The following is an 18,228-nucleotide window of genomic DNA, read 5'->3' as shown; positions in this document are numbered from 1 at the left end:
GGTTTTTTTTTGTGTGTGTGTGTGTGTGTTACACAGCAGTGACCTTGGTGAATCCAGGGCTCACAGTGAAAAACCTCTGAAGCTATCAAGGTTTTTTTTTTCTTTTTTCTTTCTGCTGTGTCAAGTGAATGTTCCTGCACTGTACCCACGTCTGGATGGGTTCTCCTCGTCAAATGGGTCAGGCTTCGGTGAATGTTATCACCCACATGCAGGAGAGCGGGCAGCACTGAGCAGCCTCTTCCTCTTCTCTGTTTTAGATGCTGTTCCCCCCCCCCCCCCCCCCCTCCGGCCTCTTGGTTCAGTGCTGGCCTGCTCTGTCCCCCTGGTAAACTGTGTCCACTTTCACATAAACAACACACACACACACACACAAACAATAATTACAAGAATGAGTACCCCTCTCCATCCGACCCTCTGCACACACACACGCACACACGGAATGACCTTTTATCCGCAAACAGGGCTGATGAAATTTCACTTTGAGCAAGTGAATTAAAAATGGGGAGTGATGTAACTGGATGAACTTCATCCCACTGCGCAGAGAAGAAGAACTGAGTGTCCGAGGCAGTCTATGTGCTGCTCTCACAGAGACGGTGAGATGACCTCGCTTGTAGGAGTGATGATGAAGGTGATGAAGCATTGTGTTGCGAGCTCTTGGCGCTGACCCTTTGATGATGAGAAAATAATAATAATCAGCCTTCAGTGGCGTGTGGCGAGTTATGCCAACATTCTGCAGAAAAGGGCTTCGTGTAACCACTGTAAACTTAAAGGATAACTTCACCCGAATATGAAAATGAATAGAATATCCACTCAACCCCTAAACCCCCCCCCCTATGCTGCCAGTGTGTTTTTCTGTGAAGCTCTTCTGGATTTCACTCGACACTTCTGGGTCTACGAGTGATCTGGATGCATACCAAACCTGGATGATAAGGCGGTAACGAGTTTTGTTGTAGCCTGGGAACGCTTTGCATGATACCTCATCCATCCTACAAAATAAAACACTTTAATTACAACCAGGAGGGCACTGTGAACTGCCCTGAACCCCTTATTCAGTTAAGTGGATGGAGATGTGAGCTCGTGAGCCAAACAATTGCTCTCAGCTACCATCGGCTTTTCTATTGGGCCAGCAGAGATAACTGATGAGTCTGCAGAGAGCAGGCCTTTTCTCTTAATGATCCCGGTCCTGTTGATAGGACACTAATCCACAGCCTGTGTGTGTGGGTGTCCGCGCACACGCCTGCAAACAGACACAGCCACTTAAAAACTCAGAATCGTGTCCGTACGCTGACCTAAATTGCGTGTTATGCAGCGCCTCTACTACACAACTTGACTCACGCTGTATGATGAAGTAGGGCTAGGTCTTGGGTAAATGAAACATTACACAGCCATTCTCACTCTGGGTGTTGAATCATGCCCCTCATACTGGAATCCATTCAGTCGGTGAATGTTCAATAGAGAGCTAGTTATATCGTGTGCAACAAAGCAGCAGGTGGATGGGAAACGGAGCTGAGGCCTCTGATGATTTGGTCAATATCCCTTTACTGCCAGTGCCCAGTTCAATTAATCACATATTGTGTTTTGTAGTTTCAGACTGCTTCACCCACAGGAGCTGGAGCTGGCCAGCCTCTTAGGACTGCTCAATGAAAAACTGCACTGAAGTCATTTTCAGCTGAATGCTGAGGTTAGGTCAGTTTTAGGGACTTTCATTCCTTTTTTCACCTTGAAATGTTCGGAATAATTCTAAGACGTAATATTATTTATTATTGGGCTGTTGTCGTAGAAAAATGCAACGCAAACATGATTAATGAAAATTTAATTCAATAACGATTATGGCATCTAATTGTATCATGATTAACTCCAGGGGGTCCCAACTACAGTAACACATCAAATTAAATGCAGCTGGTGGAAGAAGAGATTATTTAACCATTTATTTATACTATTGAGGTGAAGAAATGACTTAAGTCACCAATGAATTACAAAACTATTTTTTGATTACTGGTTATCAACCATCCAGGTCATAGAATAAGTAGAGAAATTAACTCTAGGCATGCTGGCACTCTTTTTGCCTTGGACCAACAAGTGCAGTTGTCTTTTGGAATGAGTGTTTTGAGAGCCATTGCATTGTGAAATTTGCTCTCTGGTGCACTGGCTGGTTAGTCACCAACGTTTCTTACAGTTTTAGTAAAAGTATGGTTTACACTTCATGCTCTGGTTCGCTGAGCTAAGCTGCTTGACCAAGAATTCAGTGCGTCATTGTCGCATTATTGTGTTGACAAACTGACACTTGCAGGCAGGCACACCCCACTCAAGGAAACCACAGTTACCAAGTGACAACACAAACACAAACACATGAAGTAAAGAGCCAGCTGAAGAGAAGCACAGACCTGTGAGTATATGGAAAATGTAAAATAAACACTGCTTTATAAATTGCTGTAGAGAAAGGGAAGACATTATTGTGCTTTGAGAGGACCAGATAATTTGTAAAGTTAGAAACACATTTGAGTAAAAGTCTCTACCATGTACCACATACATTTTATAATTTTTGTCTTTCTTTTTAGGAAAGAAGAATGTCGGAAGAGTCAAAGTTACAGCCCTATCACAGTCACACAAGGCAGCTTTTCTTATTTCATATATTGCCATCAAAAACTTTCACAGCACCTTGATATTTCTCAGCCTCCTTGTCGTTTCCTGTGGGTCCTTTATTCGATTCTAAAAAAATCAATTTGTGTCCGAGAGGTAGATGGGTTCCATCTCCCACCGCTGATGGAATGGAAACAGTTGGGAACCACCAGCGACCTTTTCTTACTTACTTTGCTGTGAATCACATTGATCGAATTAATCCTTAATCCCCAGTAGCGTCAGACAGGGTGACACAGCGTGCGCACAGGGCCGTGAAGACAATGAGCGATCTGGTCTAAAGAATGACCGGAGGGTATGAAAATCAACGCACGTCATCTCATTCTGGCTGGATGAACGCCTCATTGAATTACACTGTAAAATATTCAGCTACTCTGAGTACCCCAGTTTCCCCGGTGAAAGAAAATATCAACTTGAATTATCGTGTCATTCTTTTTCATCCTCAGTCACCAAAATCAATAATAAAGACTCCCTAAAATGCTGTGACTCAGTGCTTCTGTTTACTTCCTGATTAAGGCGTGATGTCTCAGAGGGTCCTCACAGCAGTCAGGAGGGGACGCTGGCTGTGCTGCTGGAGCAGGCTTTCAGGATCAAAGAGGAGGTGGCAGCGGGTCTGCAGTCCACCCACGGCTCGATCCAGGTTGAGGCGCTTTCCCGCAAGCTGCTGGAGAATCACATCCTGACCATCACGCGCATCGTCAAGCAGCTAAACGTGGACATACAGGTATATAAGTGGGAAGGTTTTCTTAAACATCCTCATTATGTGGATTCCTGTCTGCCTTCCTTTCCTGCACATTCTTTTATCCACTTTTCTCTCCTGTCCTCGTCTGTTTTGATGTGCAGCACACACACACACACACACACTCACAAACAAGGCCACAAAACTCGCAGCTGATTTGATTGCACCTGATAGAATGGTGCAGTGCCTGAGCAAAAGCCTGCCTGACTCCTCGTCAGCATCAGCCCGTGGACATTTTGTCTGTACAAGCAAAAAAACAAATGATGTGCACAGTACGTGGTTAGATAAATGTTGCCAAGCTGTGCTTGCTAACCTCCCGGTGAACAGCAACAGGAAGAATCGCTGCGTGGAAATGTGACCCTCATGAGTTGTTTGGAGTCATGACTGAGTGCAGCATCAAGCCGCACTTTGATAACCGCCACACAAAAACAGAGCACAAAAACGAAAAACATAACTTAATTAGGGCGTACCAAGCTGGTCATTAGCATGATTAAAGGCTGTCATAATCTGAAATATTACATGAATGCCTGGGAGCTCATTAATTCTGAACATGAAGTGGTAAGAAGCTCATCGTGAAGTGAATATTCAGTGAATCAAATGGAATTCACTTTTCGCGACCACGATAAGCCAGAGGGTCGTCTCTTTGATCCTGGATTATGACCTGGCTATCAGATACACACTACACACAGGGTTATTAAATACAAAGATCATTAGGTGCTCATGAAATTGGCAGTTCTGATATGACAGCTTAACCTACAGTGGTTGTTTAGATAGCATTATTGCCTGAATTTTCATCTAAAATATAAAGAAAAGTGAACAATCATTATTAGCAGAATGTGAAGACGTCCGTGCACTGTGTGGCAGAAGTTAGCAAGCTAGCCAGCTAGCCCCGGCCGGTCCCATCTCATAAGCCCACTTTGTACTGCAAGTGATGAGTTACAGTTTGGAGAAATTAGTCAGTGGCAATCGTCACATTTCACAATTTCTTTTGGCTTTTAGCGTAATAAAACATATAACACAAACAAGCAAAGAATCACTGTAAATCGCCTCCTTGCTGTGTACCCTGTCTTTAAACTGAGCTCTGTTGGTCTCAAAGGCTGTGTTTAGTCCCAGTGACTCCTCCTGGGATCCAAGGTCTTTGTCCAGGAAAATTGCTAGTGCAACTGTTTCAAAAACCAAAGCTAGCTTCAGCCGAGGATAGCTAGCAAAAAGTAGCAGTTGTCTGGTGATATGTTGCCCAAAGTTTTTTTGCATCTACCTTCAAATTCTGCATGTACTTTACAAAAAATACACATTTATGAATGGAAGGAAAATTAGCTATTTTTGTATTTTATTTCACGTTAACATCATCGGTCTAAACAGGCCCTGGAGAGACAGATTGCCCAGCGGGACTCCATCACCTCTGGAACCACAATGGCCGTTCAAAGCCTGGACCAGAAGAACATGGCATTCATCGGCGACCTGAGAGGGAGAGTAGCCAGGTACGCACACCGGGCCTGGGTCAAATAATGGTGGCAGACGCCGAGGAACAAACTTTGCAGTGTTACACCTAGAAGCTGGCTGCTAACAGATTAAAACTTTCCTTCCTCACGTAGAGGACCCAGGTCTGAGGCACACGTGATTTGGCTGATTAACTCTCCTTGCTGTTATCCTACCTGTTTTTCTCTCTAATGAAGTGAAATAGTATAGCCTGCATCCTGTCTGGCGACTCTTCACAGTCTCACAACTTCCTCTCCACTGTGGCTTTGCCTCTGACACCCTCAGCGACACACACACATGAACACATTAATTATTTTGCTCTCACCAGAGTAGAGTTTCTAGCTTCGAACGCACTCAAGATCCTGATCAGCAATTGCTCATTATTCTGTGTCCATGCAGATAGCACTCATTAGATTGGATTGCCGAGAAGAGGAGGAGGATTTGCGTTTGGATTGGTGTTTTTGCCACAAGGCTGAATTCTTTGGAGCATCTCCGGGAATAATTGGTCAATACATGTGACATAATGTGATTTCTCACCAGACAGTAGTGTTATTCTGCGAACATCTTGTTGCACATTAGATCTGCCTATGCTGTGATGCTTAAGCTGTCAGCAGTGAGAGAGTATATTGCCTGTTACTCAACAAACAGCTGATTAATGGTCCAATAAAGGCTGCAGAAAAACCTCACCCAATCACTCTGACAACCACTTTTACGTTAGTCATAAATAATCAAGTAAGTTAAGGGCTGGTGGTTTCTGATCAGCTGTATGGAAGAGCAGTGATGGTCTACAGGGAAATGACCCTAATTTCACGCTGGGCATCTCCACAATTAGCTGCTGGAATTGATTGTTGAGCGTGCAGCATACTTCTTTTCCCAACTATTACATGATATGCACTCACACTTCTATAGTCTAGTCTTCACAGTCTAATAGAGCTGTAGAGAGAGTGTTTGCAGGCTTAGCGATGGAATCAAACACAGCATAGGAAGGAAAAGGCCCGCTTTGCAATGCTGATAACAAGATGTTGCATGTGAGAGGCTGTGAAGTACTTCACCACAGTCTGATTGTGTTTGGTGATAAATCGGCACCATTTTTACTTATTTGATTTGGTTGGCTCATCAACAGATACAAATATGTGTCCACTGGAGCATTCAAATGCGGTGTGTATAAACTCACACCGCTTAGGATTCAGCAGTGCTTCCATCTTGCCTAAGAAAGAGTCTATAGGGGCAGCTGGCTGCTTTTTTTCCATCCATCTGCCTGTTTGTCTGCTGTTTGCCAGAGCGCTCCCTCCAGCCTTTTGCTCATATCCCTCCAGTTCCATTATTCCCATTTAGTGGTCCCTCTCTGCCCTCCCCACCTATTATCTCAGGTGTGATGCCAGCATCGCTAAGCTAAGCGCTGACGTGAGCTCTGGGGGGCTGCAGCTGATTGGACTGCAGCAGGAGGTGGCAGAGCTCAGGTCAGCTGTGGATGCGCGCCTCAAGGAACTGGAAGTCAAGGTGAGAGGCGGACGGTGCATCAGTGCTGACCAAGGGTTTGGCATACAACACGTAAGACAGCAGTTTAGCTTAAGTACACATCATGTGCAAAGAAGCTGAGCACCAGAGCCATAAATAAAGTCTTTACAAGCCTTTAAAAGTCAAGGTGGACATCAAAATTCTTCATCTCTGTTTATCTCTATAATAAAGTGTAGCTGGGGTGGTACAAACAGTTTCATACATTTTCACGATAGCAGCACGGCTCTTAGGATGTCAGTCGGTCTTTCGGTCCAACTGCTATTCAGTGGATTGCTATGAAATTTTATTCAGCATTCAAGCTCCTCAGAGGATGAGCTAAATGGATTTTGCTGAAAGTGTTATGGATTGCCAAGACATTCATTATTTCCAACAGAACGTTTTCTGATTTCCTATCTTTTCATCTAGTGCCACCAGCAGGTCAAAGTTTTTACTTCTCCTGTGAAAAATCTCTGCCATATCTGTACCAAATAAGCATATTACTTTACATCTGGAGAATAACATTTGTCGGCAGAGGTATTTCTGTAGCACGACGATGCTTCATTTACCTGCATAGTAAAATTTTACTTTTAAGCAAAAAATGTCAGCTCCTGGATTTGGATCTTGCAATCGACCATATTGCAATTTCAATAATATTGTGAAAATTGTTCAGCCTTTCCTAATGCCTGAGCAATATATGACCTGCACAACTGATGATAATATACATTTTGTCTATTGTGCTAATTTGCAAATGTTAGCATGCTCAAATGCTAAACTAAGACGATGACCATGTCAAACAATATATCCTATGAATTTCAGCCAGGTTTATTTAAAATTAATGTTTATATTATTAGAAACTTAATTCTCCATATTTGGTCAATCTTATGCTTAACTGTAATTTACAATTCCACAGAAAGATACCTTTTTTACAATGTTACATTTTCTGAACCAACTAAAAGACTCTTTGTTTCACACTACTGTTAACCATCAGTGTGCTGGCATTATCACTGGGAGCATGTTAGCATGCTGGCATTAGCGTTTAGCTAAGCTCCACTTTGCCTAAGTGCTCATTCAAAGGCCTGTTAGCATGGTTGCAGAGACTATTCATCTTATTCCTGAATATTACTTAAAATTATGCCATATGACAATAAGCAGCCTAAGTAACCTAATGACACTCCCACCTCTGTTGAACACACACGCACACATACATTTGGTCATTTGTGAAATGCATTCAAACAGGGTGTCAAGGTCTCTGTGGCTGCAGTTCTTCCTGCCTTTCTTCAGATTTCTTTACAAGACCAATAAGTATAACAAAAACCACTTTGTACACTTAGTAAATGTATGTAACATGTTATAATGCCATCTATCTGTACTAAATGTAAACCCAGCCTCATCATCCACCCTCACGGTAATTCAGCCTGCACTCAGCCCTGTTGGTGGCACAGGGTGGTCAATCACTGTGATGACAGTACATTAGCTGTGGAGCACTGGTCAAGCATGTACCATAAAGATGATTGAAAATGCAGGGAAAGTGGGTCACTGCAGTTACTCCCAGTCCTGACTGGTCGCAGGAGTGGTGCAGTGGCTCAATCAGCTCAACTCAGCAGAAAAACGCAAAGGGTAAAGGTCAGATCGCGAAGCTGGATCCACAAGATGCTCCAGCGTCACATAACAGCGTGTATTTGTGTGTTTGTTTTCCAGCTTTATTATGACCTGGGAAGACTGGAGGCCTCATTGTCAGAGCTTTCCAAAGGTCAAAGCAGCTCCATGTCTGATCTGAATGCACAAGTTAAACTACTAGAAGCCAAGTAAGACCATTCATCCAGGAGTAAGCACAAGAAAAACACACATTGTTGTAATATTAAGGCATGTAGTCTGATTTCTTCAATTCTCTAGAGCTGGGAGGTAACAAAATACTTGGTTACTGTACTTAAGTAGTTTCTTCAGGTATTTGTACTTTACTGGAGTATCTATTTTTCCGACAACCATTTACCTGTTCTCCCTACATTTGAACACAAATAAGTGTACACTCTAGCCCTTACATTTATTGATTTTTTTTTTTATTTTGCCTCATTGCACACCGCCTTCCCAACATCACAAGACTGATTAAAGCTTCTTGGTTCATATCACACACGGCAGATGTAGCAGGAAGAAACAACCTAAAAGATGAAATGAGACAGAAACAGACAGAAAGGGAGACTCGCATGGGGAGAAAAAAGGTGTCCTAGTGTCTCTTATCTGCAGAGACCCTGCAGCCCAAAATTTCTACATTTAACATCATCGGGATGAGACTCAACAATCAGCTATCTTTCTACTGCATTTAAATGCTCGGACAAATTCTACTGATTCTACCATTAAGTTTGATAGTCTTTGGATTATCCTAATATGAAGTGAAGTTCAGTCCGCTTCGCACAGAAATGGGCAGTAGAATGTGAATCAGAGAGTACATGTCAGATCCTGTACTTTCTTACTTTTACTTGAGTAAAGGAGTTGAATCAGTACTTCTTCTCTTACCACAGTCTTTTTTTACACAAGTATCTGTACTTCTACTTGAGTAAAGAATGTGTGTACTTTTGCCACTTCTGCTATGTTCACTGAGAGACCTTGGTGCAAACTGGTGCTTCTGTACATAAAGGGCTAGCAGTGATTAGCAGCAGAAAAGCAGCACTTTATCCCAATATTTGGCTTTGTGTGTTTTTTAAAAAAGAAAACACTGTATGATAGAAACATGTATTCAAACTTTTAATTTAACTGAACAAAAAAAACATTTCAGAGTTGAATTCCTTAAATATGTTTTATTCAGTGAGAAGAATGGCCATTCAGTTTGCTAATTTGCCTTTCAGCAGGCTCCCCAAGTGATTTACTTTTAATGTTCCCTTTTTCATTTTGCCTAGTCACACATAATAAGGAAAAATCAATGAGCCACTAATTTTCTTATCAAATAATACCCCCAGTCCTAACTCTCTGCACAGCTGTTTCAAGCTGGGGCATTTCAGATCCATGGCCATCTGAAAGTATTGATGCCAGAGGCACAGAGAAGCTGTTAGCTAAATTAATTTACTAATCCAGCTGATAAATAATCTCAAATTGGCAGCAAAATGCAAAATTAATCACATAGGTTTACCATGGGCGGGGGGCAGAAACAGGGAGATATGAATTGTGAATACGCTCTGTTTAGTAATGTTGTGGATCTGTAAAAGAAACCAGGTCACTGGTCATGTTAGAACCAAAAGAACAATAGATAAAAATAGATGAAAAGCTGCACAGTTTCTGACACAGGTAGAACAAAACAGAAAAAAAATACCAATATTGCATCTGCCATCATTGATGTGTCATCCTTAAATAGCTCAACCTCGTATGTGATAGTTGCTCCTTGTTTATTCACACTACTGCTAGCCATTTATGTACAGAAGCACCAAGTTGCACCGAGGTCATGGTTTGAAAGAGGGGTAAAAGATTCCATATATGTCAAACTGGAGCAAACCACCTTTGAACAGAGGAGGTGGCCTTCGACATTACTTATCACCCACCTACAATGCAGTACCGAGTTCCCTGCCCAGACAACTTAAAAAACCATTCACACCTAGGCTCACCTAGCCCTAGCAACCCACATGAAGGCCAGTTGGTTCAACAACCTTTGGGACAAGTGAAGGACTCTGAAACTCAGAGCTCACAAGTGTCCTTAACGACTCTGTAAGGACATTCCCACACAGGGACATGCACATGATTATAGAGGGGCAGGGGCTCAAAGTCAGAAAAGGGCAGTACATGCGCACGCGCGCGCCAAATTTTTTTCAGGCCTTAATAACACATTATGTAGATTAATTAATGTAAAATTAAAAAAAAAAAAAAGTACTTCTAGAAAGCTAACTTCTTAGCTGTGTATCCTGTATAGCTGTGAGTGACATGCAATGGCCATTTCTTTTGTGTCAACAAGTTATTGTCAACATGAGTTTATTCACATTATCATAATACTGAGGTTTAGAAGACATGCAATTCAGCTGCAATTCTTAAAAAGCAATAAAACACTGGTTTATTATTGGGCTATTTATTGGAGGGCAAGTGCAAATTAGAAATACGGGCTACAAATCTAAAAATGTGACAAAACCAAGAAATGACTACTGTGACTGCTACTGTGAATGTTAGTAGGAACAACAATGTTTACAACACCAAAGTCACAATAAGCTCAATATCTGGAAGAAGCTTAAGATTTGTGGCAAGATAAACAGCCTCACAGACAGCTGTCAGATTATTCTTAAGTCTCATTAACAAGCAGTTAGCTTAACAAGGACAAATGGACACTCTTCTGAAATATGACTCATATTTAAGCACGTTGAATAAGTGGAAGGCGACTTGTTAGCCCCCACAAGGAAGATATGTTAATGGGTTTATAATTCACAAAGGTTCAAGTCCACGTCTCATCTACGTGCGTGGTGGAGTTCTGATGAGGCAGTGGCTTCTCTCTCTCCCTCTCTCTTTGTCTTCAAAATAAGAGCTTTACATTGCACCCCATTGGAGTGTAGAACTGGGTTCTTGGCGGGGGGCTTTTAATTTGAAAGTAGCGACCGTTCGTAGAGAGAGAGAGAGAGAGAGAGAGAGAGCAGAGCCGCAGCAGACACAGAACACACTCACAATACCATATGACGTACGAAATGCATACGGTAGATAACAGTGGCATTTTTTTACCACCTTTTTTTGACATCCCTTTGCACAACAGGATTTTATTTATTCATTTAAAAAACACACAAAAAGGGCACTTTTTAATAGGAGGTAAAAAGGGCAGGGGCTCAAGCACCCCTCGGGCCTTATGTGCTCCCACACAGAGTTTTAAAGCCTGCAACTCCCCTCCAGTTAGTCGGAACTGAAGAAGCCTCTTGAAAGAGAGGTGAAATGTCTTGAGGAGAAAGAAACAAGTCCGGTTGCCTAAGATATAGTACTTAGAATTACACTTGTCCTTCATTGACCATGAGTCCATAAGGAGGACGTCATAGATTTTGCATTCTCCTTGCTTTTTGTTGAATATTCTTTGGAACCCTCAGTATCCAGGGCCTCAAAACCTGCAACAAGGAACATCCGTCAATTGAGGTACATTTGGTTTTCACAAACGAAAACCCAATATCTAAAATCAATGAGCTAAAGCCTCCATATTTGAAATCTAGCGTAACTGCACATTTCTTTTTGGAATGAGAATCGACAAACTTTGACACCTGCACTGACTCAAAAGAAAGGGCAGCTGCCCACAGAGAGTAATTCTTTTTAAGGACACTTAATTTCTCGACTGTAACGTTCTGCTGCTCACAGTACAAGGCCACTGACAAAAGAATCAAGCACGCCTCTCAGACAAGGTCAAGATGGCAGGGACAGCAGTAAAATCAGTCACATTGACAGAGAAAAAGAGAAATGATAAAACTCCACAGACACAAGCAGATTCTGAAAACTGTCCTGCTGCAGCCAAACAGCCATTCTGTTGTGGAGTCTACGTCTGGGCTAACAATGTTAACATGAGCTGGGTAAGCCAGCCAGGGTGGTGTTATAAATGAGGCGTCCATGTAGCAGCAGAGGTGTAGAGTCAGAGGTAAAGCAGGTAAACACAGACACACACTACAACCCATTTGCCAGAATAAGTGTTGGCAAAGTTAGTTTCTGCAGTGATTCATTGAAACGTTACATTTCTTTATGTTGCAGCTTCACGTTTACAAAGGTTCAATTCTAAATGTTATGTTTTACCATGCTGTGTTTATGATCTGGTTAAGATTAAGAAAAGATCATGTTTTGGTTTGCAATACCTGCTTTGGTCACCACAAACACAGCTGGAGAGGACACTGTTTTGACGCTATAAACCTACCTGAAGATGCTCCAATTTCCTGTTAAAAATATCCTGTTTTACTCAAACAAGGGAATTTTCTCTACCTCTTTTCCTTTTTGTTTTTTTTGTCCTTTGTCTTTGTGGATTTGAGTCCTCATATACTCTGTATAAGAACAGCATCCCCCCTCCCCTCTTCTACTTAGGTCACTCACTACCTTTCCTCTTGAAATATTGAACCCGACTCTGGTTATTTTCTGTACTGCTCCAGGGATGTAGGACCTTTTTTATATATAGTATTCTGGCGTGTCAATGAGGTTCAGGGAGGATGGGGGTGATTGGGATAAGATCTCATGTCACGTCCTCCATCATGGATGCGTTTTGTGTCACAACAAACACAACTTAGCTGCGGTTTAGCAACCATTGCATCTTTACCCCCTTCATCTCCTGATAGCTCAGACAGGTCAAAAACTGGGAATATGAAATAGGACGTTTTGTAAAAATGTCAATATGATGCGTAGCCTACGACTTATAAAATCGTGAATGTTGTCAGAGGTTTGCAGAAACATTAACTGCCAACAATTTATTATGCGGACTGGGCTGCACACACACGACATGCACACACGACGTGCACACACACACACACACACTGATTTCCTCATTAAGAATCCCTTCAATTTGAGGAATTAGAGGAAAACGTTAAATGGAACTTAAGTGCCAATATGTTTTATATATAACAGAAAATTTCACCCCAGAGAGAAAAGCCCAATGTGTCCTGTACTTCCCTACAGCTCACACACTATTTTACTCAGCATGTCCAAGGTTGCAGCTTTCATCTGAGACACTTACTTACCCAATGGGCTATGTGAGTAATGTGAGCTACATACGGCTGTATAAATGGGAAGCTTTTCTCTTTTCTCTCACTTTTTAGGTGCCAGGTTCATTAAAAAATATATAATAATATATAATTAGTTATTATATATATATATATATAATTATTATATATAATATGTTATATATATATATGTATATTTCTGTCCAAATTTGAATGGAAAAAAATTGTTTATCTTCTATATTTCTATATCTATCTGCTATAATGTTTGACACAATCTTCAAATGTGCATCTCTAGGTATCTGTATGCTCATGTTTGCATGTGTGCAGATGTGCCTTCAGCTATTCGGTTATGTGAGCTTGTGTGCTTCTTTGCACATAAATAGCAGCACGCCGACCACAGAGTAACAGTGTTCCTCCTGCTGAGCCTGGCATCAAGAAAAACCAAAAAAAAGCAGCGTTACTGCTGAGGAAGTCTCACCTCCAATTACCGAAGAGAGAATTATCAACGCTGACTTTCAAACAGCCTTAACCAGCCGAACATTAGGCATCTTGCTTTTGAGATAAATCATCAGAAAATCGATTATTGGTTAATGATTAATGTTCTGTTTTCACACCACTGAAGGAGGTGCCAGTAAAATATTGGTTATGGAAGCACACAGTTTCTTATTCGGATGCCAAGCACGATGCAGTGCCAAGTGGGAGCTTTATATAATGTGCTCAAATCTACAGTAAGCATTGCTCCGGTTCCCAGATATTTGTCAGTCTGTTTGCATTATTAAGACATTTATACTCTGATCTAATCTGCTAATGGGGTTTTCTGTGTCCAGGTTGAAAAAGGAAACCAAAAAAATACTGCTTGCAACTTTCACCTGTGAGTGCATTTTCAAAGTAAAGTCTCACTGCATCCCTCCTCTCTCTGTTTCCTAATGGCCTTGCAGGATGTCGGATGGACTGAAGGAAGCCAAAGAGCAGACAGAATCGCTGAGGAAGTGGACGGAACAACAAATCACCAGCTCAGTCCAGCGCTGCACACAACAACGGGACAAAATGGTACCCTAGCAACAGTTTGTACAGCGATGTCCACACTGCAAGATTCAGTGAAGGGGCCCCATTCGTATGATGCTATATCTGTACAATTTCCCTTTAGTGTTCACACCTCACGAAACAACTTTTTGTTGAGTGTGATGCTGAAACGTGCAGGGCTCAGTCACACTCTGAGCTGTGACTCAGCAGATAAAATGTAATTAACCTTGAGAAATGATAATCAGGTGGAACAGATGGCGTCGTAAGGCTGCAGAGAGTTAAAAGTGTGTGCGGTTGAGTCGTTCAAGGTCTTGGAACTCATGGAATATTCTTAAGCATTTATATAACAATACTGATGTGATAATGAGACTGCTTCTAGCCCCCTGCCCAGTTTTATTTGCAACATTTTTTGTTTAATTTTACTGAAGTGAAAGAACTTGTTGACTTAAACATTTTATCCTTTCACTGTTTGCCATTGCATAAATCTCTGAAGTCTTACACTCAAGCAGTACTGCAGAGGCTGATGGTCGGCAACGCCAATATCTAAAAAGTAAAATAGTTTTGATTTTGTATGCATAAAGAAGCAGCACCATAAAGGATAAGTTCACGCAAAAATGTAAATTCAATTGTTCTTTACTCACCCTGATGCCGATGGAAAGTTGCGTGAAGTTTCGTAATCCACAAAACATTTCTGGAGCTTCTCAGCAAAAACAGTGCTGCAGCATTCTTCGAAACAGCTGAAGTAGCCGGGGGCGTGTGTTAAAACGTTAAAACCGAAGCGTGAAATAAATAAATAGATAAATAAATAAAATGACTCTATAGAGCTCGTCCAGTTTATATTCTTGAGGCGCACCCACTTCAGGCGGAGAATGCACTTTCAGCTAAGCAGCCAATCAAAAATAAATTAATTAATTAAAAAAACTGAAAAGATTAAAAAGAACTTTAAGCACATGTTTAAAATCTTAATTTTGAATGTGTATCTGTGTGTTTTCCGTGTTCAGTTAGAGGCGGCGTCCAGATTAGCTGACCGGCTAGGTGCTCTGGAGGCCCGTGTGGAGAAGTTTGAGACCCAGCTGGACCGGGCCGGCCGCAGTCAGGCAGATGAGCTGAAACGCTCTGAGACTAAACTCAACAAAAGAATAACCTCAGCGCAGAGCAGCCTTGATCAAGAGCTGCAGCTGCTCAAACAGGATTACCACAAAGGTGGGTGATTCCTGACAGTAACTTTCTGTCATCAGTGAATAAACACACACACACATACACACACACACGTACCTTTCCATATACGTCAAGCAAATAATGCACATTAAGAAATATTTAGAGGAGGGAAAAAGAAAGAAAAAGAGTGTTTTTCATTCGTCATAAATTAAAATGACTTGACTGACTACAGTTAATATACTGTTTAATCACAGTGTTCAGTGACTTGGTGATATATTAAACTAGGCATGGAAAGTTATTTATTCTGATAAGGGCCGCAGAGCTCGCAGACTCAGGATGCAACTTGTCTGATTCAGATGTGTGGTTAACATGTGGTTTTATCAGATAGTGACATTTATAACCATGCTGAAAACCACAGTGTGAAGTGTGTGTGTGTGTGTATGTGTGTGTGTTTCTGTTATCTGAGTATATGTAACCATTTTAACTGTTATTTCAAGAGGCCTGATGATTAGGGACTGGATCGGAGACAGACTGTCTTTTAACTGTCCTGCAAACTTATTTGACAAGCGAGGACCAGACTCATCCTGTATGTCTGACAACAAACTTGGGACAAGGAAAGGAGCAATTTGTAAGGCATGCCCAGAAATTTAGTATAAAACATCCAAAAAATGAATTCAAATGAAGAAACAACAGTGTTTACCTGCCAAAGACGTCTATGTACTCTGTTGCAGAAATCTACCTAAGTTAGCATGCTAATAAGCCACCCCTGGCCTGTCCGGTGACAGTCCAATAGCCCCTATAGTTTCTGCTAGGAGATGATGAAGAGGCATGTTCACTTCTTAGTCTAATAAATTAACAAAATAATGGAGATAACTCGCTGTTTTCACCTGCCGCTGATGTCCAACTCTCTCTCAGTCCTGTGCTGCTGCACACCTCCACTGTCCATACCTGCCGTGTCTTCTTGTCCCCGAAGTCCTTTTCCTGATAAGAGCCACTGTAAATCACCTCTGTATGTCCTTTTTTATCAAACTGGAATCTGTTGGTTTCAGAGGCTGTATTCAGTCCAAGATTGATGTCTAGCCATGCTCACTGGGAAGCAACTGAAATCAGTCAATCTGAGCCACGATGAGCGTGGTGACTCCAGTCAGCTCGTTGCTAAAGCAGTAAGGCTGCCCCTTATAGTTTTTGGGCTGTTTCCTACAAATTGCACCTTTAAAGTCTTTATAACTCAGCAGTCAGTAATATTGTCTGAATTGTATAACTTCATTCATGCCTCTCTTTCCATCTACCAGCAAGAAAAGAAAACTACCAGCAACAAACTAGCTGACATGACCTCCTCCCAATCTCGAATACAAATACGTCAAGATTCCTAACCAGATTAAATGAGATAGATGTGAGTTACAGCTGCTTCTTCTAGTTACCTCAAAGCTAATATGTCATGGGACAAGCCACAGAAATTCTCAGCTATCCGGGCAGCCCAGTACAGCAGCTCAGCTGTGCATCAAGGTGCTGCTGACATCCATCCATATCATACTGCTGTGTAAATTGGAAGCTCATTTCCCAGGAGCCCTGGCACAAGATCTCAAACCTCTCCCACTTTCTGTCAACCCCTCTCAGCCTCCAGCTTTAATAAAGTGTAGACAAAGAGAGAAAGGCCTCCCTTTGTAAATAAAAGCAGACGTAAACTGCTCTATGAATCACTGCTGAGTCCTAGGGAGCCATCCATCCATAGCTCTATTTTAGGTATTGGATGAAAAGATGGAGGGAGACGGTAATAGAAGGGAGAAAAGCAATGCATAATTGATGAGTGTCGTAAATATTCGTGGCAAGACGGGCAGGGAGTTAGAAAGAGAAGGGGAGAGATTTAACACACCATCACTGTAAGAGAAAGTTTATCCCTCCATCTCACAGTTCACAGTCGCTGAATAGTACTTCTTCAACTACATTCAATATTGAAGCACATTTCCATTTTAGGACGTATTTAGGGGTATTTTAGTAACTACCCAATGAAATCATGCTAACTGATGATAAGGACAATTTTATCCACTTGGATATCAGATAGATAAGATAAGAGCCAAAATGAGTGACCATCATAAAACACTTTACTGATCAAAAGTCTGACTCAGTACAATATAACACCTCATAAACTGGAAAACTAGAGAATACTTTTCACCTTAAATGCGTTACGTCTGGTGAATTTCTGCACAGCCAGCTTCTCTTTCTAAACAGGGTTCCTGTCTGTGCATGACGCCATTGAGTCCCTGAGGCAGATAGGCGACATCAAATCCCACCTTGACAAGAAGAGGCTTCAGAAGGATATCAGGGACATCTGCGGCAAAGTGGCAGAGCTCAATGATGTGTGACATTATCAACTAAAGAGGAGGCCCTTATTACTGTCAAACCTGTACTCAAGCAGTAGTCCTTTCTATATTGTATCTTTCGCTCCTATCTAAATCTTTTTTAGTATTTTTTAAGTTTAAATTTTTTAAGTGTACTTACTGTATGTCTGTCTAACTGCTACTGTAACAAGTGAATTTCCCCGATGTGGGATTAATAAAAGTCTAAGTCTAAAGTCCAGTTTCTCAATGAATTTCTTTTCAAAAAGGCACTTTATTCTCTGATCTCTCCTCTGTTTAATTTGATTTAATTATCGAGGAAATGATCAAGAAATTTTAAGTGGGGTACCTCTTGTGGAATGTTAAGCTGCTTAATGAAAGACATCTGATATTTTGTGGAAGATCATTGCATTCAATCATTCATACAGTATGTGCCTATGTCAGTGAGAGGTGTAGTCAATTTAGGACTTCAATTTAAAAAGGTAGACGGATTAAATAACTTAATTAAATTAACTTAATCCCACTTCATCTTCTTATACTTAAAAATATACAGGATTCTGACATGACGTGTCACTTCTGCACTTAAGACCTGACTCTATCCTGAACTAAAGAAGCACGCTATTGTAATAAAATACTGTAACACACCTAACACTTGTCCTTTGTAATAAATAAAAAATGTAATGACACACAATATTATATTGATGCTATTATTGTAGATATTCGT

General features: G+C 41.3%; 1 protein-coding gene across 4 annotated transcripts; it reads left to right on the top strand.

Annotated features, from left to right (window-relative positions):
• Positions 1-274: 274 nt before the first annotated feature.
• fam81b (family with sequence similarity 81 member B) lies at positions 275-18,190 on the top strand. Of its 4 annotated transcripts, none has more exons than XM_030417214.1 (9): positions 275-2,386; positions 2,559-2,611; positions 3,154-3,361; positions 4,739-4,857; positions 6,226-6,355; positions 8,051-8,157; positions 13,926-14,037; positions 15,012-15,213; positions 17,398-18,190. In XM_030417214.1, the coding sequence occupies exons 2-9, from the start codon at positions 2,568-2,570 to the stop codon at positions 17,529-17,531; spliced, it is 1,056 nt and encodes a 351-aa protein (XP_030273074.1). In that variant the 5' UTR covers positions 275-2,386; positions 2,559-2,567; the 3' UTR covers positions 17,532-18,190. The 4 variants fall into 4 exon arrangements, with proteins under 4 accessions (XP_030273074.1, XP_030273077.1, XP_030273075.1 ...); XM_030417217.1 differs by having other exon boundaries at positions 276-2,386; positions 2,559-2,932; XM_030417215.1 differs by having other exon boundaries at positions 276-2,932.
• Positions 18,191-18,228: the final 38 nt, after the last annotated feature.

The sequence above is a fragment of the Sparus aurata genome, chromosome 5 (assembly GCF_900880675.1).
Source record: "Sparus aurata chromosome 5, fSpaAur1.1, whole genome shotgun sequence".
Classification (NCBI taxonomy): domain Eukaryota; kingdom Metazoa; phylum Chordata; class Actinopteri; order Spariformes; family Sparidae; genus Sparus; species Sparus aurata.
The sequence above is the reverse complement of the archived record's forward strand: the minus strand, read 5'-3'. Positions and strand labels throughout refer to the sequence as shown.